This window comes from Hippopotamus amphibius, chromosome X (assembly GCF_030028045.1).
Source record: "Hippopotamus amphibius kiboko isolate mHipAmp2 chromosome X, mHipAmp2.hap2, whole genome shotgun sequence".
NCBI lineage: Eukaryota > Metazoa > Chordata > Mammalia > Artiodactyla > Hippopotamidae > Hippopotamus > Hippopotamus amphibius.
The window spans coordinates 102,198,134-102,225,410 of record NC_080203.1 but is presented as its reverse complement, the minus strand read 5'-3'; the positions used below and the strand labels follow the sequence as shown (position 1 = coordinate 102,225,410).

The 27,277-nt window shown below is 44.4% G+C and overlaps 1 protein-coding gene across 1 annotated transcript in view; it reads left to right on the top strand.

Moving 5' to 3' along the window:
- Positions 1 to 24,914, top strand: part of TSPAN7 (tetraspanin 7) — a 135,645-nt gene extending 110,731 nt beyond the window's left edge. Inside the window, exons 3-8 of the mRNA XM_057719299.1 lie at positions 4,183 to 4,257; positions 6,794 to 6,889; positions 8,349 to 8,504; positions 14,028 to 14,111; positions 23,621 to 23,693; positions 23,962 to 24,914. Of these exons, the coding sequence (XP_057575282.1) occupies positions 4,183 to 4,257; positions 6,794 to 6,889; positions 8,349 to 8,504; positions 14,028 to 14,111; positions 23,621 to 23,689 (480 nt within the window). The 3' untranslated portion in view covers positions 23,690 to 23,693; positions 23,962 to 24,914. The remainder of the gene's footprint in view (positions 1 to 4,182; positions 4,258 to 6,793; positions 6,890 to 8,348; positions 8,505 to 14,027; positions 14,112 to 23,620; positions 23,694 to 23,961) is intronic.
- The last annotated feature ends 2,363 nt before the right edge of the window (positions 24,915 to 27,277 follow it).

Sequence of the window (27,277 nt, the reverse complement as noted above, 5' to 3'; positions counted from 1 at the left end):
TCACGTGAAAGCGAAGTGGCCCTTCTTGAAACCACAGACGAGACCTTAATAGTCATTGACTCTAATTTTAGTCCAGGCTTTTACCTAACCCACCCTCTAATCCCCTAGAGGGAGAAACAACCCCAGACACAGCTTGACACAAAAAATCCAGTCCTGGTCCCTAGAGGTAGATGATGACAAAGCAGTGGCCAGCAGTTCCAATGAGCCATTTATAGCCTCGTGGCAAGATGCCCTGTTCCAGTTTTGAATTCTGTCTTAAAAACCTCTTCAAGCATGTGATGTGCAGCCTTAGTGGGCGAGACAGCACCCCGAACATAAGCAGCCTTTCGTGTCCAAGTTCCCAGTGGAGAAATACTTTTCTGCCTCCTTGAGCTTGGCTGTGCTTGGATGCATGGGCACACACTTCTCTACAGCTGCACAGCCTGGCTCCATGTGGTGGGATTTGAGCTAAGCCGGAGCTTCCTCACTCAACAGAGGATTGCTGCGGGGCCAAGTATTGACTACCAGGACCAGAGCTGGGTGCCTTTACTCTAATAGGACAGACACAGCAGTGATGTTTCCCAAAGGGCAAGGGCAGGCTGTTGAAAAGCTGCTACCGCAAGTCTTAACTTTTTGGTAGACCAGTTGCCTAATTCTCTACTCTATTGCTCATGTTTTTCATTAATAAGAGTGTATGTGGAAGCCTTTCATAGATAAAAGGCAGCAAGGGCCTCTCCTCAAAGGAAAATTTTATTTAAAAGGATTTCTTTCAGACATCTTGTTCTCTGAAAGGGGAGAGAGGAGATTCCATCAGTGCTGGATGGCCTGTCCTTTCTTGTTTAGCCCTAGATTGTAGTAACCCACAATACCATTTAGTGACAGATATGGGTGTGAGGGTGATTCACTCCAAAGGAAGCACCTTCCAAATGGGCACTGGTCTGTCTCTTTGTTAACAACCTCACGGAGGTTGTTCTTGATTTGGCCACTTTCTGTCCTGAAGACCATGCGGGAAGCTGATACTTTGGCCACAAGTAATCCTTCCAGGTTGGTGGAAGAGCCATAGTGAGACCATATTGAGGCACTTCTGCTGCCGTCACCTTCACTAGCACTGTGCGAGTGTTTCCTTTGGTCTAGTCTTGTAGTCCTCAACTTTGATCCTTTCCTAGGTCACATGGGCAGCTTTTTAAAAACACTTCTGCCAGAGGCCCACCCCCAGCCGGAATGGAACCAGAATCTATGGCAGTGAGGCTCTGGCCTCACATTTTCTGAAAGCTCTCCAGGGGGTGCTCTTGCACAGCCAGTGCTGAGACCCTTTTCTTTGGGACAGTGAGTAGCCAGGGGAGAATTAACTCCAGAAGCATAGAAAAGAAAGACTGTGAAAAATCCATCTGTCCAAACAAGAAGGGAGTCGACCTGGAGACCCAACTGAGCCTGACGCTAACTGGCTTACGTCTTAAGGGGCAAGGATGTAACCTCCTCTTTGGGCCTTTGTTCCCATTTCTGAAAGAACAGTATTGGAATAAATCACCAAGGGTACTTCCAGCCCAAAGACGATGACTGAAGTGGGTGGAAGGGGCCTCGGCTGAAGGTTTCACACCACACTGCCATTTTCTCCTGACACGTGTGAGCCTTCTGAGAGAAGAGAAGTTCTGGGGGTTTGGTGCTGGTTTTGGTCTTCTGAAAGCTATCTAGTTCCTTTTACCTGCTCCATGTTTTGTTTACTCCTCACCACCGCCAAGAAGTGCAGGTTGTAGTTTCATGTTATGTGATAAAGACTTGGAGGTGAAATACCTTGTCTAGGTTCACACAACTGGTGTGCAGAGAGCTGGGACTGGCAACCAGATAGGTTTCTTTCTAAAGCCAGGACTATTTCTACTACAGTATTTGCATTTGGAGAAAACTCAAAGCCTACCACCTGGATTTAATACAGGCTCTCCCCAATAGGCCTTGTGAAGGAGCAGCAGCTCTTCTCTGGAAGCTTCCGGAAGCAGAGAACCTCCCAGGGATGTGAAACTGTTGATCTAGCTGAACAGAGCAGAAGTCACTTGATTAACTCTCCGTCTAGAATCTTACAGTCCTCATTTAACCTCATTAATTGCAAAACAATTGAAAATAACTATTTTCACTTTATGGAGGCCCAGAGTGGTGGCCTCTTTCCTAAGAGTTATTCCCCAACAAGGCCAGGACTCAAATCCAGGAGGATTCTGACCAGAGTCCAAAGTTCTTTTTCCTACCTGCCTTCTGATGGTTACTTTCTCACAGGACTTTCTGGTGAAGTCTAGGCCCAGGGTAAGACTCTCCCTAGAGTAAAGTGTGCTTCTAAGTGCATTTCATACCAAGTTGAGAGAGAGAAGTCGCGTACATGGAGCCTTCTATTCATAATTGTGTGTTTGCGATTTTAGTGTCTGTGCTTTCAGTGTACGGAGACTTTTATTAATATTTTGAATGAAACCAGCATTTTAAGGCAATATTTCCTCCTTTGAATATAGGTGCCCCAGCTGAGAAAAATAACTTATGATCTTGTGCACACATGTATACTTTACAAGACATATGTACACTTTACAAGTAAGCAGAATGGCCCTGTGTGGTGTACTCAAATTCTAGGGCAGCACCAAAGGCTATTCCCAACGTTCGGGACCGTTGTATTTCATTTTGAGATGAGAAGCAGCAGATTGTAAGACATATGCCTCGTAGGAGAGGAATCAATTCTCTTTCCTTTTATCTGCTTTTCAAAGCCACAAAAATGGAAACCCTTAATGTCTCATAAGTACCATGTAATATCGCTGAACTCAGGCACTTGCGCATGCACAAACACACACACACACACACACACACACACACACACACACACACACACTAACTTGTAAAGTATAGGAAGCATGAAATGTGGAAGAAGCACTGAGGGTTTTAGATGCTTGCAAATATTGTTCGCCAGTAGCGTAGCTGATTTGCTTTTCAAAAGCCTATCAATTCCACAGAACACGAGAGGTAAGCAGCCCACCGCTGCAGGTGCCGCATTCAGGCCACAGTGAGGAAGGATGTCATGTCGGCCTGTGCACATCCCGGCCACTCTCTCAGGATGGGAGGAAAACAACTTCAAAGGAAGGGGGTTTGAAGCCACTTCATAGGAGACGTGCTTAAGGAAACAGGAGGGGTTGCCTGAACAGAGAGAAACAGCCGGGTCCCTCCATGGCTGTATTCACACAGACGAAGGGCCGTGGCATGGAAGAGAGGTCGGGCTGGTTCTGGCATCTCCTGACAGCAGAACCAACACCAGCAAGTGGAATTTATAAGTAGGCAGACTGGCAAGTGGAAGAAGCCTTTCTGGCAATCGGAACAGTTTAAAACCTGAATGAGCTGCAAGGGATGGGTGGCTGGAGGGAGTAGCCTCAGGTTGTAGACATGAGGTGACCCTGGTGAGGAAGGTGGTCTAAAGGACTCATAGACAGGGCAGAACTGTGTCCTGTACCCTCCAGAGTACTCTCTACCTCTAGGAGCCTAACATTCAGAATAGTGGATACCAGGGCTTCCTAGGTGGCGCAGTGGTTAAGAATCCACCTGCCAATGCAGAGGACATGGGTTCGATCCCTGCTCCAGGAAGATCCCACATGCCGCGGAGCAACTAAGCCCGTGCACCACAACTACTGAGCCTGTGCTCTAGAGCCTGCGAGCCACAGCTACTGAGCCCACGAGCCACAACTACTGAGCCCATGTGCTGCAACTACTGAAGCCCGTGCGCCTAGAGCCCGTGCTCTGCAACAAGAGAAGTCACTACAATAAGAAGCCTGTGCACCGCAACGAAGAGTAGCCCTCGCTCGCTGCAACTAGACAAAGCTCGTGTGCAGCAACGAAGACCCAACGCAGCCAAAAATAAAAAATAAATTAAAAAAAAATAGTGGATACTTAGTTGTAAAAAGCCCTTCCACATTTCTCCTGGCTGAGGCAAGCTTACAGGCATGGTGCTGGTCCCTGGATGTGCTGTCCTCAGCTCGTGTGCCCCCAAATGCTTACACGTTAAACAGACACACGCTTATGTGCAGGCTCATGTGGGAATATCTGGAGAAGAGGATTTTTCCACTTTTCCTTCTAGGGAATATGATGACTTGTCTAATTCCCCCTGACAAGAACCTACCCCATGGCGGGAGGAAGCACTCTTCTTCCTCCCGCCGTATCTGACTGTGTCCTTGTCCACTTGCTTTGCAGTATGCCATGTTTCTGTCCCTGGTGTTCCTGGCGGAGCTCGTGGCTGGCATTTCAGGGTTTGTGTTTCGTCACGAGGTGAGTATATACCAAATGGAGAACTCAGTTCAAGGGTCTTTGGGAGGAGGATTTTTGAAACCTCTTGGAATGTCTAAAGGGTGCAGAGAGGCTAGCTGGCATCTCCAGTGGTATTGGCTAGTTTCCAAATGCTATGGACTAGTTGCTGAAATGCCCAGAAAATTCTGCAGGTGGTAATTTCGGCAAACCTGAAACCTTAGTTGTTGACTCTCACCCTATTTCTTTATATAGCTGTCGCATAAAAGGATTCTCCACCTTGTTTTAAAAGTGACTTCCCGTATAGATTAAATACTTTAAAAGTAGCCACTTCAGCAAGGCACAAGTGTATATATCTGTATGTTAAGATTTCTCGGAGGCCAAAGGCAAGCCGAACAGGTCCTTTGCAAGAGGCAAAGTGCTACATTTCCCCAAAGCAGCCTGTGCTCTCCTCTGTCCTCCTCATAGCCCCTGCAGGGCGCCCCCTGCCGCCCAGGGGTAAAATCCACATCCCAGCGGTGAACCCTATGCCTTCCCTTGAACCTGTGGGAAAAGGAGAGAAGACAGTCATGATCAAACCCCCCTACAAAGCTGCGCTTTGCTTTTTATTTACATGTAAAATTTTAGATTTCTACGGCTGGGGAAAATTACTTTGAATCCGGTTTTGCAATCATAACTGCTAGTTTCAAGGACACAGCTGTCCTCTGTCACGTGTGGCCATCCTTCCATGTCCTGTCACTGAGGCTGCGCTATTTACACAATGTATAGATGCTCACACAGGCACGAGCTGCTTGCATGCTGTCTGTAGCTGCCGTGGTGTCACTTTTCAGATGTGTATACTGATGACAGGTCAGAAAGTGCATACGCTACAGTGCAGCTCTGGTTCTAACTCCCTCCTCTCCAAATTCATTATTGTTCCCTGTAAATAACAGTAAAGATGGAAGCAGCTACACGTGTTAGAATGGAAAGAAAGAGCGAGGTGGAGGTGGGAAAGACAGCGAGGTCGTGTGGTAACTGTGGCTCTTGAAGTCTGCCATCACCTGTTCCCAGGCTCTGCCTTTGTGCTTGGCCAAGTCAGGTTCCAGTGAGCCCGCCTTAGGCACTTTCTGCCCGCTTTGCCCCTTTACCAGACGTGGGCTCTCAGATGCCAAGACGGACTTCTAGAACCATTTCACGTGGGGGCTGCATCCAGAGTTAGATCGCCCATTCTTATTGTCAGCTAAGGTAAAACCTGATGAAGACATGGCCTAGAGGGGCCCTCGATGCCTGTGTGAACCCCAGGCCCAGCCTGGCTCGCTCCCACCTGAGCCCTTGCCTACTTCCCTCCCGTGTGCTGCTGGGACCGGGCTCCACGTAGGGGTTTTCCCTTCATGGTTCCTGATACCTAGGACCTGAACATCCTCACCTGCCTAAACTCTTTTCACAGAAAAACCACTTAGGGAAGTGGTGGCTGGGGGTTCCAGAGCCACTCTTTGGCCACCAATTGTGGTCTTGAATTTGGCTAAAGAGTCAAACACACATGATGAGAATAGGTCACAACCTAGCAGCACTGACGGAGAAGGATACAGTAAAGGAAACACGGCTTGCAGGCAGGGCAGCAGTGGGCTTGTTTCTTCAGTGGGAATCCTGAGTGGCCCAGGCTCTAGTCTGTGTAGACCTGCCTATACCTAAGAGAATGCATGTGCAATGAAACGAGAGGATGCAGCTGGGTGTGGCAACCACCTGGGCTTAGAAGTGCCATGTAAAGTGTCTCTTTATCTCTTGTAACTGTCCCACGGGCATAGCGTCCAGTATCTCAGCAAGGAATGTGCCTAGTTAGAAGAGTCACCGTATTTAGCCCTAAGCTTCCGCCAGGGAATTATTGTCATTTGCTGTCCTCCACGCCAGGGTCATTTCACCAATCGGGGGCACTTTTTACCATAAGCGGGGTTGCCTGGTAACACACCTGATGCTCCACCTTCAGCAGGTTTCCAGGGAAACAGAACTTGAAAGTTAACCCAAGGTCAAATGTGTTCACAGAGGAGAAAGGGTTTTGTTAACCATTTACTAACAAGTAAAGTCCACGTCCTTTAGCCTCTTTTTTTGATCTCAACAAAGACAGGTAAGTGAAAGCTGGTTTTGCCCCACTCCTGTATGGTAGACTAGGGATCTGATTCTGGTCAAAATATCAGTCTTCCTACCCACTCACAATGGCCTGTCCTTTGTCATTCTTCTGAGTAAGGACATAAAATGTTATAGAAAGTCATTAACCAATTCAAAGAAATATCTAGAAAACCATCACAGCCCTTTCCAAATCTGACTAGCCACTTCAGTGGCTGATATAACTAGGCAGGTTTCCTCTGGATTGGGGGTAAGGGAACATTTTCTTAAACTCCTGAGCTAATAAACCCCTTGGCCAATTTTCTGAGCTCTTTTGCCTCAGAAAACAGGACATCCCCTCCCTGGCCTACATTTATTCGGAGGCTTTCAGAAGAGGCTATTTTGGGGTGGAAGTCGGAACAAATCTGTGTCCATCTGGGCCGCAGTGGACCAGAACCACATCCCTCCTTGTCTTCCCTAGATCAAGGACACCTTCCTGAGGACTTACACAGATGCCATGCAGAATTACAACGGCAACGATGAGAGGAGCCGGGCAGTGGATCACGTGCAGCGCAGTGTAAGTTCCAGGAAGGAGATGGGGCTGGCAACTGCCTGCGAGGTCGGGCCTTGGACTCGTGGGCTGCCGGTGATGTTGGACCGGCAGTGTTTGCTATTGATCCCACTCTCTGCCTCTTGGCCCAGTTCCCTTTCCAACTGTGGACATTCCAGTACTTATTCAGGGTCCAGTGATCCAGGTAATTAGTGTCAAGAAGGACCACTCCCTCTGGTTTGCTTTTCATCCCTAAGGATGTGAGCATCCCAAGGAGAGCTAGTTTGCTCTTAAAATCTGAAGCCTTGGAAAGGAGGTAGGCAGCAAGTGTAGGACAGCCTAACTTGGAGTTGGCTCCCTAAGACTGGCCTTCTGGAAATGGTGTCTTGAGGCTGGGCAGAGAGCTCAGGTGAGCTGCATTCACGGGCTTGGGCAGTGCAGTGGAGCTGGAGAGCTGATCTTGGAGAAACTGAGGATCCTGCAGGCGTGTGAATGGCCTAGGCTGCCTGGGGCACTGCGGAGGATATGAGGACAGTAGGTGTTGCCTGCCTGGAGGTGCTCAAGCCTGACTGCCCATCAGGATCACCTGCAGAGGTTTCTGGTTGAGGGGTGTCTTTTGTTGTTGTGTTGTGTTTCGTTTTTATTTTGGAAGCAGTATCTTTATTTTTATGTTTTTGGTAATTTATTTTGGTAGAATTTCAAACTTACCCAGAAAAATTGCGAGAATAGTACAAGGAGCTGTACACCTTTTACCCAGATTCACCAATTAATGATGTATTTTGCCCCATCTCCTTCATTATCCTCTATATTGGCAGTTGGCACATCTTTGTTGTAAAGGGTCAGGTAGTAACTATTTTAGACTTTGAAGGCCATGCAGGCTCTGTCACAACTACTCAACTCTGCCTTTGTAGCACAAAAGCCACCCTAAACAACATGTAACACACAGGCACGGCTGTGTCCCAGGAAAACTTGATTTACAAAACCAGGTAGCTGGTGGGCTGTAGTTTATCAACATTAGCTCTCTCTCTTCCTCTGTGCGCATCGCTTCCCCCCTGAAACCATTTATGTATGTACTATTACACATCCTGAGGAGAGCTTTCTAAAACCATGTTGGCCTCAGCTCCCCAGTGACAATCCTGATTCAGTCCATCTCTGCATCTGTCTCTGTAGCAGCACCTAATCACGCAGGTGATTTTGATGCTTAGCCAGGCCAGAGAGCAGCTGCTTGGCTTTCTGGAGGCGGTAAGGAAACCAATGCGCTATATCATCTAGGACTCACTTCCTTCGCTGAGTTCACGTGGGCTTGCCAGTGACTAGAATTGTTAGCAGAGCTTCAGTTCATCTCGACTCACCAAAGCTGTACCTGTCAACCTAGGGCCTGGGCCCAGGCCCATGTTTTTCTTTTAAAAGCTGCAAGGCACTGAGTGCGGAGACCACAGGGCCTTTGATCTGCCACACTTAATTCTTTTCCTTTCCCCGTTAACAGCTGAGCTGCTGTGGGGTGCAGAACTACACCAACTGGAGCACCAGCCCCTACTTCCTGGAGCACGGCATCCCCCCAAGCTGCTGCATGAACGACACCGATTGTAACCCCCAGGATCTGCACAACCTGACCGTGGCCGCCACTAAAGTGAACCAGAAGGTACTCGCTCCTTCTCGGCCCTGATGGGACTCGGTGGTGAATGTTTGGGGAGGGGTTTTTGTCTCTGTGAAATTTATGACAAATAGGTTAGAAATGGTAGTCTTGGAGAGAGTCAGCAATCTTCCTTTGTGATTCTGGCCAGGGAGAGGCACTGGGCCACCCACTTCTGAAGGAGAAAGCCGTGCCTCAGCTTGGCCTGGCATTCCTTTCCCTCAGCGAGGCTCTACGAGGCATAGTTAGTACACGTTAGCAAGTGGTTCCTGTTAACCCCAATGCTGATGTCAGGGAACGTGGCCTTTCTTCTTTCTGGGTGTCTGTCTTCTGCTTAATATACCTTCGAAACATGAAATTATTCCCAGCTGGGTGCCAGTCGTCAGCGGAAAGAAGGAGTCGAGTTGACAGACAGCATCTGCTTGTGCAAGGCAGGTGGCCTTGATTTTAGGGACTTCACTGCGGTGGGAAAAGAAATCAGCAACCTCAATTCAACTCACTGTCAACATCTTGACTCCCAAAGAAATTAGAGAGAAAAAAAAAAACTGGCCAAGAGAAATGTGTGAGTGAGTACTTAGTGGAAATGTGGGAAATGAAATTTAGGTAGTTAGAGAAAAGGAAAATCAAGTCTCTATTCCACTCTGCAGAGAATCTGATGAAGACATGATACAGCTATGTGTGAGGGCTATCTCTATTCTTAAACATTGAGGGAAATACCAGATAGAAATAATGTTTTGGTGAAACAAAAGGGAGAAAAAAAACCCTACTGTGGAGTTTACCCGTGGTTATGCTGCCATCAGGTAAAGTTTCTTTTTTCTTACTAAGGTGAAGTTCCAGGGGTTTTTTTGTTTTTTTTTTTCCCAGCCACATTGCATAGCATGTGGGATCTTAGTTTCCCAACCAGGGATCGAACCCATGCCCCCTACAGTGGAAGCTCAGAGTCTTCACCATTGGACTGCCAGGGAAGTCCCAAAGTTCTAGTTGTCTAAGGTCTTCAAAATTCAATGGGATCTGGGCCAAAGACTGAATAATTCACAGAAGATAGCCATCCTTTCAAGATTAGAACGTTAAGAGATGGTTTCTATATTTCACCAATGTAATGTCGGTATTTGCAGCAGAACTGCTGCAGGGCATTCTTGCCATTCTAGAAGTTCATTTTTTCCTTCTGGGCTTACTACTTGGCTGTTGGTGTGCTGAGGTAAGACGTTCAGTACTGACAGCTTCTTGTCTGAGCTAAGAGGACACCTGTTCCGACTGGAATTTTTTATGAACCCAAAGTTTGAGGCCTCCTTCGCCTCTCATCAGTAAGGTGACTTCTGGTTTCTTCATGGACCCCTCCACTGTGCACCAATATGTCATTATGCTGCCCTTTTCTGAAGTGCTGAGCAGACCTGGCACTTGGTGGATACTGATGTACAGAAGGCAAGATATGCTTTATGGAATGCGATATTGGCACAGCAGAGCCTCAGGAGGTCCTCCGTAGAAGCAGCAATCATCATCCTTGATAAAAGCCTTCCTTCTAAAAAAATTTCACCCAGAGTTCTTCTTCTGTGAAAGTTGAGGGCCTGGAAGTCAGGACCACAGGGTCCGGAGTGACTGCAGTTTAAATTCTGGCTCAGCCACTTGCTGGTTGTGTGATCTTGATCAAGTTACTTAACCCTTCTCAGCCTTGTTTTTCTTATCTGTAAAATGGACAGAATAGTTCTTGCCCCAGAGGACTGAATGAGATAAAGTATCTAAAGCACAGGGCATGGCAGAGAATAAGGACAAGGTGAACATTGGCTGTAATGGTAAATGGTAGCTGTGGTGGAAATGTCACGACAGTAACGGTGATGTCTGTCTTCCACTCTGCCACGCTGTGCCTTTTATTAGAAATGATGCAACAGGTCCTTGTAGGGAGGGATTTTTGTTTGTATTCAAAAGCTGGTTTAGAGACAGATCCTATAGTGCATTTCTATAATCCCTACAGTGATTTCCAGAAAGACAGGGGAACATTTTTTCGCTTCACTGATAACCTACAAAGAGGCCTCACTCCCAGCCTCCCCACCAACAATCCTACTTTACATTTTCCTGGGCACCTCAAATACCTGGAAGAGGAACTCCTCACTTCTCTTTTACTCTCCAGCCTGGCTCCCTCTGTGGAGAAAAAGTGAATGAAAACTGAAATTTGCCCAGGAAGTTTCATTAGATATTTTCATCGAATGCCCACCTGAACTTCTCAAATTATTTCCTGGGTCTGAGTCTCTGACACCTCATCTATAAAAGATAGGTGATGCGGATGGGGTGGAGATACGTACTGCTAGTAGAGGCTCAGGCTCGTAAAGGTTAGCCTCCCCGCACTGACTCCCTCTCCCAGGAAGCTTAACTCCTGCCACGTCCTAGTTCTGCGGAATCCTGTTATATAAAATACACGTATTCTAAATCCCCATAGATCTTTTAGTGTCTTGAACCCTATGCCCTGATAGCACAGAAAGGTGGCTCTTGGCTCTTACCTGGCAGCATGAGAATCCTACCTTGTACAAATCACTGGCAGAGAGCAGGAAGGAGAGGAGAGCAGTTAAGCAGGGTATTTCTCGTTTTGAGGACAGCTTTGATTTTGGTTTTGCTAAGCACGATGATGCAATGTCTGCAGGCTCAGTTAGCTAATAGCATTGACCGAGCCCCTACCCGCTAGGAATTCCTCTCCGTTTTTTAAAGAGCCAGGGCAAGAGCAAGAGGGACAGTTATCCTGGTTGGCAGCTCCTGAGATACTTCCTCCCAGAACCTGCCAGGAGCAGCGATGCTCTTCCTGCTACTGAAAAGCCTGCCACTTCCAGGTGTTTCCCATCAGAGGCCCTGTCAATTTAGACTTGCTGAGAGGGTGAACAAATTACCGGTTCTGTTCCTGGGTGTTTCCTAGGACACTTCGCAGGTCTCTGTAGGTTGACCACACACCTGACAAGCAGACTTTCATTTTAGGAAATTAAAAGAGATCGTCGTAGGCAGGTAAGATCATGGTTTCGGTGAGAATTCAACGTGGAAGGCAAACACGCGCCAGGGATGTAGGATGAAAGCAGTTCCGGCAGTCTGCAGAGCTGGGCCGAGAGCTGGAAAACGGGCTTGTGGGTCCACAGAGTGAATAACGGAGAGAAAGCTGGAGACGGAAAGCATTTATTGCAACCTGGGTCTTATGTGGTTTAAACAACAACGAAGAAGCTAAATCACTTTCATCCTCTCTTAAGTAACTCTCTTACTGCTGTAATTTATTAATTTGCTTTTTTGTTTGGAGTGAAAAATAGTGGGGGAGCTTTTCTTAGCGAAGAGGGCTTCTCCATCTTTAATGGGCACGTGAAACATCTGGAGATATTAACATTCATTAAAACTCATTAAAAATGAGTAACCCCGGGACCTGGCAGATTCTGACTCAGTAGGTCTGGAGTGAGGGCTCAGATTCTGCATTTCTAACAAAAGCCCCAGTAACGCTGCTCATAGAAACACGTCACTTTGAGAAGCAAAGTTTAGAGAGAATGATTTTGCCTCAGTTGTACGAACGCCAGGCCCTTCATTTTTCTGGTTGGAATGGACTTTTCAAAAATAACGTGGCCGACTCTCATTTCTACTCCACTGTAGGAGATTTCATACTTTAGAAAAACACATACACCTTAAGTGTAGAATTGACGTTCACAGCAAAAACAAAAAACCTATTCCAAACTATTTTGCAGAGTAAGCAAACAGCACCCCTCACTTTTCTCTGGTTTTTATTATTGGGTTTGTGTTTCCACATTTTGAGCTGACGTACCACTGCTGGTGGTCTGAACTTCATTCCCTGGCCCGACCATTGCTGTGCGGAGGAGATACAGCAGTGAATGATGACCTATCTTAGCTGCTGCCATTGGGGAAAGTGCTAGAATATGCACCTCTCTTCTTGCTTTGACTTCTTCCTAACCCGAACTGACCTCCTTTCCACTACCTTTTGGAAAAGAGTGTGATATATAGTTTCACTAGTAGAAATGAAATCAATGAGCAAGCTTCTCCTATAAAGACAGAATCAAATTTCAAAACTTCCCATGAGCAATAATGCGTTTCCTTCCTCACCCCTGCCCGTCAAATTTGCATCAGGTAACTAAGGATCATAGTTTGTTCACCGCATTGAAAACACGTGTCAAAGCACTGCTGCTGAAATAAAGCATCTTTGTCTTTGCAAACAGACTGGGAATGAATAAAATATCACTTATTAGAAGATACAGCATGGGCAGAATTTTCATAAGCTCTATGAGAAATGTTAACTTGTTAAACTTTGAATTTTTAAATGGGCGACATATTTCTGGTTGTTCTTGTTCTTCAAATGTTATTACAATTTAGTGGGCCTTTCTTGATAACAATCCTCTTTGGCCTGTTTATGAAACTGTCTTGATTTTTCACAGACTTCATACATTCAAGTTGGAGCCCTTTTTCAGAAAACTGGGAAAAGACCATGTCTTCTAAAGCTGGATACATCACTTCAGAAGTCTAGGTTGACTTGGCCCCGTTCCAAAGAACTATGCATAGAAATCCACTCACACACCAACACACACGTTCACTAACTCCTGCTGTTTGAGCTGTCAGGCGTTTTAACAGGAAGAGTCAGCTATTGCCTTTGCGTTATGAGTGATACACAAAATTTGGTGTCTTACCTGGACTAGGTTGATAAAATGTAATCCAGAATAACAACAAAACTAGTTTAGCAACATTGCTGAACTCCAACCAGACCATTTCTTTTAAAGAAATTAAACTTTATCAATTTTATACTAACATTGAAATTGGTAAAACTGGTGTTTTGTTTTTTTTAACTCTTTATTGGAATATATGGTGTTGGTTTTAATCACAACATGTGGAGATTTCACAGGATGTTAATGGGAAACTCATTTCATTTTATTAATGAGGTTGTTGACATCCAGAGAGGGGAGGTGACTTGTTCAAGGTCACATAGTAACTCTGTGGAAAAGATGACTCTAGAACATAGGTTTTTCCCTACTAACAGAAACTTAACGGTCTCCATAGGAAGAACCCTAAAATGCCATAAAGTTGGCAGGTGTTCAAACACCTCCTTCTAACCAGATGATTTCACTTTAAGATTCTGTCATTTGTTGTCAGAATGCTAGTAACTTTGTTTATGATGCTGTTTTCCTGATCAGCGACGCGGAATGCCTTTTCACCTGTTCAAGTCGGCTTCTGTATCCCTAGTGTTCGCCTCATGGATCTTCCAGGCTTCTTGCTCAATTTCATCCTACAACGGAAACATCTGTGGATGAAAGTGTATATCTGGGATTTGCTTTAAAATAATCCAGCCCGGGGATGAGTGTGGAAAAAATTTAAGTGAAACGAGATTGGCCATATGTTCATCATGATTTTAGAGGAAGGGTCACTTGGGGGCTCCATACCTTTTGTATGCTTGAGGTTTTTCATTGTATTTGCAGAATGAAGGTTGGGGTGGATGTGGGAGTGTCACAAGGTAACCCAGCCCGTCTAGTTTGGGTAAAACATGTCTCTGAGACCGTGTCTTTGTGTTTTCAGGGTTGTTATGATCTGGTGACCAGTTTCATGGAGACCAACATGGGAATCATCGCTGGAGTGGCTTTTGGGATCGCATTCTCCCAGGTAATCTTGCGGTCGGGCCTAGCCTTTCCTGTCTCCTGCTTTCCTTTTCCTCCCTGGTCTCCAGATTCTCTGGCAGCCTCCCCATGCCTGGGGAAAGGCTGATGGATGGGGTCAGAACTTCTTGCTCATTAGTCCTCAGGTCATCTGTTTATTGATTTTCCTTTTTCAACTTAAATGAAGTTTTGCCATCAAGGGAATATCAGTTACAGTGCAACTAATGACTAGCTCCAGAAAAACAACTCGTATCTTCTGTAGGTCAAATGGAGGTTAGCTGAACAAAGTGCTGCCTTAATTGGAGCATAAACAACTCCAAACATCAAATGGCTAATTTGGAGATTTGGATTCGGCCGGGGTGGGGGTGGGGGGGTGCTCTTTTCCTGGTTGATCTGTCCCTTTTTGGTTCTCAGTTCCAGTGAATTACGCATGAGAGCTCTCCCTTTAAAGAAAGCCTAAATGTAGCAAACTTCATCTTGTGGTCATTATTTGATCTCAAGGTTTGATTATTGTTTCTTAAGAGGAAACTGACCTTGTGTATATAAAATGTTATATCCCTTTATTTCCACCCAACCTCTAAAAAAAGAATGGGAGAAGCCATTATGCAAACTAGGCAAGCCACACATACTCAAGGATGGAACGTGATTAAGCTAAATCTAAAATTTTGCCACCTGCCCCAGGCAAGGCAGTCTGTTGTCCCCTAGGCTTCTGATCTCCCAGCCAGTTGCTATAATATTGCTGTGGGTGGAAGGATCAGCATATATACCTAACAACCAAAAAAAAAAAACCTTGATTTATCTTTAAGGCAGAATTTTTTTCAGACCAACAGATCATTTTTCCAACAAAGCCCAATTCATGTTACCTCAGTCATGTTGCCATGGCTCTGGTTTTACCTGCCTGAATTCTATAGCAGCTCTCCCAGGCTATAATTAGTTGTCCCTCTGCAGCCCCTGTACCGCTTTTCTTCTTGCTGAGCAATGCAGATGCACTTTAATCTTATTTAAATAGTTTGTTCCTAAAACATCTTGATTGAAATATGGCATATAAAGAAAAGCGCACACATTGTAAGTATGCAGCTTAATAAGTTATCACAAAATGAGCCTACCTGTGCACTAACCATCACTTAGATCAAGAAACAGCATGTTAGCCTGGGAGTTTTTGCAAATGGAGGGTTTGGCCTTAGGTAAGTCAAAAAGCTTTTCTTCCCAAGCAGTTACCAAACCGTGTGTGACATTTCCTCCCACAAGGGCATGTGGGCCCAACAACCACGAGTATGTATTTCTTGTGGCAGTTTTAAAATTCTTTTACATTTTTTTTTTTTGTGGCTCAGGAAGTACCTAAACCCTCAACCCGCCAACACACACAAACCAGAGTAGTGCCACAAACAGTACCAACTCACTCGGTCCCGAGAGACACGTCCAAAGAAGCTGCAGCCCTGAACTTTCTTCTGGTTGTTATCCTGTTTCAGTAAGAACACTTCGGTGACATATCAGTAATGGCCAGGGGACATTTTAGGGGATTCGGGCCCGAGTGTCTGGTGCCGTGTGCAAGAGGCTCAGGGCAGCTGCACATAGTTTACTTTACACCTGTATGTGCCGTGTCGGGTGAACCACCTACAGGACAGGCTTGTGCTTGGCGTTTGGGGAGGACCATCCCCTTGAAGGAAGGAATATGGCTGTAGTTGGCCCTAATGTCTACCCTAGAACCACAAAGGGACACGATGCCAGTACTCTCCCTGGGGAGGAGAGCCTCAGAGAGCCTGTATTCTTGTGGATGAAACATCTTTTCATCCAAGAATCCTTCATGTGGCCACGAAGGGTTGGGAAGGCAGTCCTACTTTCACGAGTGAGGGGAACCAGGTCAGAAAGAATCTTATTAACACCTCTTGCATTTCTCTCTCTCATCCCCGTGAAGGGCTTTAGGTGTAGACCAATGGTTATCTGGCCCGATAAGCGTTCATCTCTCTGTGCTACCTGGAAGAAACCCCTGACGTGGGGTTCGCTGAGTTTGCTCTATGGCCCTCTGGGGCAGTGAGAAAGGGGCTTTGGCCCCAAGGAAGCCCCAAACAGTTTCTCTCCAGAGTTCAGGTCTCATCAAGGTACTACAGAGTTGTTGGGATAAGAAAACAAAACCCAAAGCCCAGGAGCATCGCAGAGCTAATATCGTTCACGTGCGTGGCTGGTCAGGTGCAGCGGGGCAAAGGCTTAAGATCTGTTGTGCTCAGCTTGGGGCAGTGACAGGAATGGCCACGGCTGGCTCTTATCAGCCAGATGCAGTAGGAACTGCAGCTTTTAATGAGGTTGGCAGCCTCAAGGTACATGGAAGCTGAAGCTGGCTTCCAGATGCCAGTAGATCCAGGGCCTCTCTTGGACCATGGTGGCCACTTACCAGATGCCTATTCAAGAAGATCCAGCCCTGCTGATCCTGGTCAGACCTGGCACCAAAGCTTTAGCCACAGGTGTTCAAAAATTTTAGGACAAGTGTCATAGTAAAACTTAGCAGATGTTGTCTGGTACCGATGAATCAGTCACGTTGGCCTATGTTTTGGCCTTCCTATAATAAAGCAAGCTCTACTGAGTAGACACCACAGGGAAGCCAAAGTGGGTAGGAAAGAACAGGAACCCCCCCCCCCCCGCCCCCACTCTCGCCTGCCTTCCACCTTCTCCCTGCCCTTTTCCTCACCTGCTCTTGTGACATCCACACTATCCTGTTGGAACAAACTGGCCTTGTACATCTGTTGTCTTAGAAATTAACCGTGGTATAAAGTACAGTACAAGGAAAACTAAGCTGGGTCTAGCCTTTTAATAGACTGTGCGAGAACTTTGTCCCGTTACCTCAACTTAGCTAACTTAAACCTCTCGAGTGCTGTTTTTGGACAGCAGGGTTTTGGCAGGCATTTAATACTTCTTTCCACAAACTCCCGGCACCTTTACCCTCTCAAGGAAAAGCCCATTGGTCTGGACTTGATGGGCAGGTCCTGCTACCCTATGAATTTATAGCAGGTGGTTGAGTGTGTTTTGATAGAGTACCTCCTCCCTGCATTTTTAGCAGCTACTCTTTTATTCGAGGGGGCTTGGGGACACACACACAGAAAGATCATCACCTCCCTCATCCCTAACAGGACCCGGAAGCCAAGCGTCCGAGTCTGGACACTTGTATCGCTCAGTTTGTGACAGTACTTCCCACCTTGGTTGGCCTTCTGCTGTGGCTCTCAGTATTTAGCACTTCTGTATCCAATGTAAGTAGCTTGGCTAGACTTGGAAACTGTTAGGCTGGATTAATCCCCCAAAGCACAGAATGTTACAGTCCTGAGTAGGGACAGTGGAGCTGTTTTCCAGAAGGGAGAGTTGAGCAGCTTGAGGTTGGGCGGCTACTGTAGATCCAGGCTTACAATTCTGATGATCTCATCTGGTCTGCTGCATTAAATATTTAGGCTAAAGATCACCCTTGTTCTTGCCTCACGTAGCACCTAAATGGAACTCACTTTGTGCCTTTATAATGAAAGGGTTTGAGTCTGTGGAAGGAGAAAGGTACTCATCAAAAAAATACAGATCTTTCTACCCATCCATCCCGTGACCCTCACCTCTGCAGGGCCTCGTGCAGGGCCCACAGGCTGCTGGGATGATTCGTTATGGACCGAGGATTCTTTTCTGGGACTTGTCTACATTTTCTGTATAGAGGGCAGGACAAAGCTGTCAATAGCCTCGATGAGACATGGCCCAATAAAGCTAATGGAACTTTTAACTTATTCCCCTAGTATTTTCAGGCCCCGAAACAGTCCCTAAAAGCATTTATATGGTTTTATTTTAAACCAGATGCGTTGGCACTTTCCAAAGACATGGAAGTTTTATTTCTTTCCCAGTTAAGTCATCAACATAAAATCTCCACAGATATTATAAGGAGTGAAATTTTTGACCTATTGCTTGCCACTTTCTTGTTAAGAAAGTTGCCTTTTACAGCTTCGTTTGCCAGCCTCTCTCTGCCCCTCAGGAATCAGGGACGGGGCCATGTTTGCCTCCCATGGGGATCGCAGGGGAAGACACCCTCGCCCTGTTGCCTTTGACAGCCCTTGTCTTTGCTGACCTCGACCTCACTCCTCTCTCAGCCCCTCTCTCCCACCTCTTAGAGCCCACCCTGTCCCTGGTGATTTGCAGAGCCCGAGCGATGCGATCCCTGTTACCGGAGCTCTCTTTGTGCAGATGCTCTGAGAAGGCTAGAGTCGGCCTTTTGTAAGTCGAGGGCCTTTCTTCTCTCCTTCCCTCTCTGGCTTCTCAGTTGGTGAAGGGCCTCCCAGGGGTTTTCATGACCTAACAGAAAGCAGAATATAGTAAGGACAAGGCTGAGAGTGGTAAAAATAAAATGTTACTTCCAACAATTAGATGAAGGCTAATTACAAAGTCTTAGTTGACCAAATATAAATAATCTGCTCTCAGACTCTCTAGGCTGCAGGGGATTTGGCATTTCACCAGCCACAGGGGGAGGGAGAGGTGGTTCTGGGATCTCTGTCCTGAGGGGTTTCAGCATAAGAGGCAAGCTCTCCTTTTCCTGTCTCACTCCAGGATTTAAAGCAGAAGTTTGTTCCCGTGTGCTTCTGAGGGGCAGCCCGGAATTCCACAGAGCATCCCTGTGTTCTTTGAGGCACTTTTTGCATGTATTTAACCTAAACAAAGGGTTTCATCTAAATAAGGATGGATTTTTCTATCTACAGATTAATTGGGTCTAGTGGCAAGTGAGCGTTTGGTCCTGACTCAGACTAAGGAAGAGGCTATGTCTTTACCTTTAATAGGCTTTCAGTTATGTACCTAGAAATGATCTGGCAATAAATGGTACTAAGTATAGTATTTTTTTCCCCTCTCTACTTTCCCTTAACTTGGTGCTTAGGGAAATGAGAGATCAAAGTTTTCTTTCAAATATGATGAAACACTAGCAAATTTGACATCAGTAATCCTGCGAATAATTCAAAACACCCACCACATCCCAAATCCTAGTTTTTCTTATACTAGAATTAACTAAAATAAAAGCCAATCTATGTAAACTACTGTTTTCACAAAGCTTGTATGTGCCTCAGCTTAGGACTTTTTTTAGGAAAAATTTCTTAGTAGCTGTTAATACATTATTGACCAGGGGATTTTTGCAGAAACTAACGCGTGTGGCCGGCGATTTGTTATGTAAGTGAATATTGAAACACCCATGTTTGAGTAAATATCAGCAACTTTTTTTTTTGCACTTAATGTATTTATTTGAAACTCTGTGCATGTCTTACTAAAGCATTCTAATATTTCGTTAGTGTGTGATAAGCAGTATAGCAGGCACCTCTGTGCAGGGGAAGAGAACATCTATTACAAATACAGTGTTTCACTGCACTATCCCCTGGAAGAGCAGACTACACTTTCTGGCAGCATCTTTTTTCCAGTCCTGTGGGCATTATTTCCTCTAGAATATATTCATTTTACCTGATAGTTGACAAGGTGGATCTTTGTGGGGGGCTGTTTTAGAAACGCCACAAGAAGGAGCAGGTGCGGGACTACCACTACATTCACCAGAACGGTCAGTTACCCATTCTCTAGCTACTGCTAACAAAAAATTGCTTGTAAGTCATTTTATTCTGTGCATTAAGGCTACAATAAATTTTAAACACATTGAATAAACTGCAGTTATTCAAAGAGACACCCACTTTCTTATACCATTTTCGAGTTTTCCGGAGGATATTGAAGTTTGCCAGATATTGATCGGATCGATCAACTCCTTTCATATACTTATTATTCTCTAATATACAAGCGGCCTTAGTTATCTGATGGCCAGTCCCCTGTCTTCCTTTCCTGAGATGCTGTGGAGGCGTCACGAATAATTGTCACCATGTGGACTAGCCTCTTGTCTTTCCGTGTAAGAATCACTTCTCCCTTCTGTAAGAATGTCATTCTCCCCTCTGCAGATTTTAGATTTCTCCTTTAACTGGTTTGGTAGACTACAATTCTCTTATAGTCCCACAAACTCTGGTTTTATTTTTCAACAATATTTCAGATGTGGACACACTGTTGTAATAATTGTCTTGGTAAATATTGTGCCATGAACCAAGATAAGGTTGTAGAACCCATAATATTGTTTCTTTCAGGTTCTTTCCTTCACCTGTGTGAATCTCAAGGTTGCGTATATATCCAGTTTCACTTTCATTAACCATCCTGACCAAAATTCCATATTTTGTAAGTTTTCCAGGATTATAGGTTTTGAATCTGAGTCGCCCTCTCCACTTTATCACTGCCTCCTCAAGTGGTAGCTCTTGTTTGGGTATATAGATCGATTGAAATTTTAGTAGAAAATAATCCAAAAGAGGTTTAACTTTTGAGATTCTGTCTGCAAGAAGCGGAGTTTCCAAGTTATTGTTAAAGTGAAGAAATGTCATTATTTGTTTGAACCTTCTTCTCGTCATAACCTTTGGAAACAGGTGTTTCAAGTAAGGGATCAGCCGATCAATATTCCTTCCAGTGTGACTTTCTTATTTGTCTCATCAAAATTAATCCAAGAAGCTTCTTCATGTCACTTCATGTCATGTTACATCAGTCCATTTTAAAGCCTTATCATACTTTTTATACGATTTTTCATTCTGTTGGTGATTCAAGTTTGTTTTCAGAAGCGACCAACTCAAAAAAGTCGTTACCAAAAATTGTTATTTCACTAACACTTTGTGGGTTATTACATTCAATAGTGACACCTGACACACCTGTAAAGTCTTCTAATTTTTGTGAAATGTTGTCTTCAATCCACTCTTCTGTAGAAGCAAAGGAACAGTCTCCAGCACCAAGAGTTTCATTTTCACTTTCTGTATCAGAATCAAGCACTAAGGTTTTTGTACTTTTGTTGGTCTAATATTCACATCATCTGAATCAGAATTATATTCTTAAGAACTATCATCTTTTGAGACACTAATATATATGTTGCTCAGTCAGAGAAAGTATCTGCATAAAATTCACTAAAAAATTCTTCACTGAAAATTTCATGATGTGTCATTTTTGAAAATTTTACGGTAATAAACTTGTGTTTATAATATACACAAGGTTGGAACAAAAACCTAACGGAGCAAAATGCGCTTGATAATGAGACTCATCAGTTGTATGATGGACCCTTGATCAATTTGGAGCTCTAACGACTTCACACGGTGATGTTAAAAAATAATTTTAAAAAAAATCTGTCTTTTCCCATGGGCAAACAGAAGAAGGTATATTCTTGCTCTAGAAATACAAAATATAGTTTGAAAGCAGATAGTTTTTATTTTTACTTATATTTTAAAAGTTATTTTCTGTGAGAAAGTCTGTCCGGTGCTTAAGAATGATGCTGTTTCTGTTTGGGGTAAAAAAGGTGGAGGGACATGCTATATTCCCTTGAAAGCAAACATTTTAGATGCAAGAAATATTGACATGTACTACAGAATTTTCTGGCTGTGTGGCTCGTGCATTGCCATGGGGGCCAGGAGCGTTGCAAACTATGAAGTGGAGTGGTGACTACTGTTAAGTGCTAAAACACACATGAGGTCTATGAGAAAAACCTAAAGTGGTAAGCTCAACAAAGAAAGGAGTGTCTAAGAACTTGATCAATTAAAGAGATGGCCACTGACAGCCCTCTCCCTGAAGTCTGCAATAGAAAGCAGGAAGGAACCCCTGGTGGCGTGAGGCAGAGGAGTTATCCTGGAGAGGAAAGGGGCCTAAACCCCAGGGTGGGAGTGGGGGCTGGAAAAGGGTCTATCCTTGGCTAGAAGAGGGTGGAGACAAACTCTGCGTGGGTTACCTGTATGGTTTGGGGGAGATTCTTTAACCTCTCCTGAACCCATTTTCTTATCTGGAAAACTGGGATGGTAATACTGCCCAGGCATGTAGTAAGGATTAAATAACTCAATATTCCTGAATGTGCTATGTGCCTCTAATACTTACTTGGTTTTTGGCTGGCATCTGATTTTTGAGAGTATCAAGTGTGATCTGATGCATGTTAGCCCTGAAAAATGGCAGTTTTAATGAAAAGAGACAAGCTATAAGGTTCAAAGTCCTTGTACTCATGGAGGGGATTTTAGTTTCTCACTTGCCACATTATTCTCGAGGTTACAGCCATGGTTCCTCTGGCCACTTGGTTGGTACATACACAATATTACATATTTGGTGGCACAAAATGATGGTGGCCAGAGCTCTGGTAGGAGATAGGGTAAGTCCAATAAGGTGATTTTCCTTACCTGACAGAAGTTATAGTTCGCATATTTCACAGCACAATTTCCATTCGAAAAAGGAAGATGAGAATCTGGGATGTCACCAAGAAAGGGAGGCAGGTGGACTAGAACCTACAGGGTTGAGTGCAGAGCTAGGAGAACAGAGTTCAGATGTTGCCTTGACCAACAGTGGGACCCGATGTGTCACCTGGAAGATAAGGGTGAACTGGATGAGTGGTTCTCTCCCCTGCAAGGCTTGTTTAAACACCAGTTGCTGGGCCCCATCCCCAAGAGGGTCCAATTCAGCAGGTCTGGGGTGGGGCCTGAGAAAGTGTTTCTCACAAGGTCCCAGATGATGCTGATTCTGCTGGTCCTGGGCCACACTTGACCCTATACTAGATTATCTCTAAAGGTCATTGCCACCACTGAACCAATAAAACATGGCCAGTTGCTTACGGAGAAGGGACCCCACACGGCCAAGAGAAGTTGAAGGTCTCTAGACTCAAGTGTACAACTGGGGTCTTATCCAAAGAGTGTTGATCCTCCAGAGTAAGGAAGGAGAATTTTGCTTTCCTATGAGCACAACAGGTGTGCTTAAGTTATGTCTTGCTAGCGTTACAACAGCTTTTTATCAGATCCACCTGTGTTACAGGTTAAGTCCAGGCACAAAGTGGGTAGAAGACTGAGATCTTCTGAGGAGGCGGAGATACCCTGACATTGGTTGTGCTGGGGCCCCTGAAAAACCAGGGAGTAGACCTTGGGTGTAGATGGGCCCATTGGGGCCTAAAATACCTACGTGGTTTAGAGATAAAGAGAAATTAACCCCCCCCCCCCCCCCCACTTCTCACAAGCCATGACTTACTTCACTGGCAAACTCGCCCAGTCATGAATAGTGTCCCATTGTCTCAAGGAAAGAACTATTATCCTGTCGGCTGGGAATGGCTGGGGTGTTATCCTATGCTGAGATAGCTTCCCGATGCAATTCTGGCATTTTTGTTACTACTCGCTAATTCTGTGGTACTTAATTTTTTTCGTTACTCTCAGAACACATGAACACACTTTAATACTACTTACATGTCAAAAATTGTTTTTCAATGGCCAGAGTGAGCTAGAGCTGGAACCTCCCCCACTAGCACTTAGACTCCCTAAGTCTTAGATCCCACTACTGAAATCAGGTTTGATCGTTTTCCCTAGTACCCTTTCCCCATTCACGTACGAAAGCCCTCAGTTGTTAAAACTTACATGGGTGGGGCGGTGGGGGAGGTTGAAAGAAATGTGTTAACTCAGTGACTTGAGAGCCTCGTTCTCTTTTTACTTCTGCCGACAGCTGATTGGCATGCTGCTGGCCTGCTGTCTGTCCCGGTTCATCACGGCCAACCAGTATGAGATGGTGTAAGGAGGTGAGTGGTGGTGGGGAGTGTTAAATGGCAGCGTTCTCCCTTTGGGGGCCCACACTCCCCTTCAAAGGGCCAAGGGTACTGCCTGGCCACTTCACTCCTTGGTCTCGGTGGCATGTGGCCACATGCCGAAGCCTCATTTCTGTGGTGCTGGGGAGGAGATGTGATAACTGCTGTGATCAGTGCTGTCAAAATGCTCTCTTCAGCTTCTTACCTTATTTTAAGTCCTTATTAATGGTGAGTCACTCACATGTTTTAACTTCTCCCTTAGTCTTTCAAGAACAATGGAGTAAGAGACCTGTTTTCAAAAGGAACTGCAGCAATCTTCGAAAGACTTCCAAAGAATATTAGAGCACAGTACCTAATACACCTGTCCTAACTCCCCCACCCCATGTGCAACTGACACTCCCACACAGCCTCTGCTGCACCTTTCAGCCCGCATCATGCATAGCGTTCCATCTTGTGAAGCCCTGTTGTGCCAGCGTGTAGCCAAGTTCCCTGCATCTAGTCCTAGGGGACCCCACCCAAGGCCCTGTGCGTGCCAGCTCCTCCATCTGTACTTGGTCCAACTGCAGCTCATTGTAGGTGACTGGTTCTCCACACCATCACTGGCCCTGCTGGGCCCTGCATGTAGTGTGGGAGGCTCCTGTTAGCCCTTGATCATGACTGATAATGCCACACCCCTCTAGATGTAGATAAGCAGATAGTATCTGTTCTTTTGGCTTAATCTCCTTTGGTTGGGTTTTCCCTTTTACTAAGGCTCTTTCCTACCTTCTTCAGGCTGCCTAGGACATGTAAAGAGATACATTGGTAATTGTCCGTGAGGAGAAAGAGGCACGAGTCATGCACGAAGGAAATTGTTGATCTTTGGGTGGCATCCTTGCTCCTTACTGTTACATGCCTAGGAACGTATAGACAGTTTAGTGCACCTGTATAATCCTGTTACAAAGCTGTATTGTTGCTTCCTGTGAAGGAAATAATATTACTTCTGTTTTTCCCCAATTAACTGCTATCGTGTTATTTTACTTTCTTTTTTCTTTGCATCGACATTACAGACATCAAGGACCTCATCAAATCAATTTAAAAATGAGTGTGAATGGGGAACAAAAGTAAAAATATTTTTAAAAGATCTTAAAAAACAATGCCTCTGTCTCGCATGCCAACACGAATGCAGTGATATTGTGAACATTTGTGATACATGTATTAATAAATAGTCATTACAAATTGCTGTGTTCTGGTTTTGTTCTTTGGTTATGTTTTAAAACACATTTCTAATCCATCTTGTTCCATAGGGGATTGGAGGTGGACCACCTTACACACCAACACATCCCCCCTATACAAGCTCCCACTCCACTGAAATAGTATTGGGCAGTGTAAAAATTGAAGGGTTAGATTTTTTTTTTATGGCTATTCCAGGAATTTGAACCACTTATCATAAACAGGATGTATTTCTGGCTGCAAAAATAGAATCTTCATATTTCAGGCTACAGGCAGAAAGATTTCAGAGATTTTTTTTTTTTTAAGTCTGGATGTCATTTTAAAAAAAAGAAGTAGGCATGTATTCTTCCCTTTATTGTTCCTAACGAGCATGTATTCTTCCCTTCCTTCTTTCTTCTCTGGATTGAATAAACTCAGTCTAGAGAAGAGATGACATCATACCATTCAGTTGTCCCAATGCCCTGGCTTATACTAAAGTATGAAATCCTTACACTTGATTTAAAGAGCATTTAAGCAATATATATTATCTGCAATCTATTTTTTCCTTCTTAATGAATCATCCTTAAAAACTAGTAAAAGCATTCATTGATCTGTTCCCAAATAAGTGGATCTAAAAAGCTCCCTCTTCTCTGTAATTAGGATGGAGGTGGTGTTTTAACTATATGCATTTATTAGCCTGAACTCTGCATGAGGTACACCCTAAAAGGCTTACAAAGGGTATTAACCCACACCTTCAGATATTCCCTCTTCAAGAGGTCAGCATTTTTAGACAATTAAGATCTCTTCTATATATCTGTAGCCCCAAACTTTTTTTAGACAATTAAGATCTCTTCTATATATCTGTAGCCCCAAACTTTTCAAGGTTTCATTTAAATTTCTACTGTGTTACATAATAAAATGAGGCTTTTCTGTAAAATCCTAAATAGACCCCCACCCATGGTTCACCTTTTTGCAAACTATGCATTAAGTAGTATACTAATACTAATATTGTTATACTTTGGTAAACAAGAAATCTATATACTTTCTAAATTGAATTCAGATCTCACCATTATATAATTTCAGTGTGAACCATCTGGACTAAGGTTGACTTGACTTTAAAACTGTAAAGTATTGATGTTTCAACCTTGTTCAGAAATAAGGTATACTTAAGTTTCATTAGGTCCCACTTGTTTATTTTTGTTTTTATTTCCATTATTCTGGGAGGTGGGTCAAAAAGGATCTTGTTATGGTTTATGTCAGAGTGTTCCTGCCTATGTTTTCCTCTAAGAGTTTTATAGTGTCCGTTCTTACATTTAGGTCTTTAATCCATCGAGTTTTTTTTTGTGTATGGTGTTATGCAGTGTTCTAATTTCATTCTTTTACGTGTAGCTGTCCAGTTTTCCCAGCGCCACTTACTGAAAAGGCTCTTTTCTCCATTGTATGTTCTTGCCACAGCAAAGGAAACCATAAACAAGACAAAAAGACAACCCTCAGAGTGAGAGAAAATATTTGTAAATATTTTCTCAGAAGCAACTGACAAAGGGTTAATCTCCAAAATACACAAGCAGCACATGCAGCTCAATATCAAAAAAACAACCCAATCCAAAAACGGGTGGAAGACATAAATAGACATTTCTCTAAGGAAGACATACAGATTGCCAACAAACACATGAAAAGATGCTCAACATCACTAATCAGAGAAATGCAAATCAAAACCACACCGGTCAGAATGGCCATCATCAAAAAATCTAGAAACAATAAATGCTGGAGAGGGTGTGCAGAAAAGGGAACCCTCCTTCACTGTTGGTGGGAATGTAAATTGATACAGCCACTATGGAGAACAGTATGGAGATTCCTTCAAAAACTAGAAATAGAACTACCATATGACCCAGCAATCCCACTACTGGGCAGATACCCGGAGAAAACCATAATTCAAAAATATACATGTACCACAATTGTCATTGCAGCATTATTTACAATAGCCAGGACATGGAAGCAACCTAAATGTCCATCAACAGATGAATGGATAAAGATGTGGCACATATATACAATGGACTATTACTCAGCTGTAAAAAGGAACGAAATTATTTGTAGTGAGGTAGATGGGCCCAGAGTCTGTCATACAGAGTGAAGTAAGTCAGAAAAACAAATACCGTATGCTAACGCATATATATGGAATCTAGAAAAATGGTACTGATGAACCTAGTGGCAGGGCAGGAATGGAGATGCAGACGGAAAGAATGGACTTGAGGATACGGGGGAGTGGGGGGGGAGCTGGGATGTGGTAAGAGTTAGCACTGACATACATACACTACCAAATGTAAAATAGATAGTTAGTGAGAAGCTGCTACAGAGCACAGGGAGATCAGCTTGATGCTTTGTGAAGACCT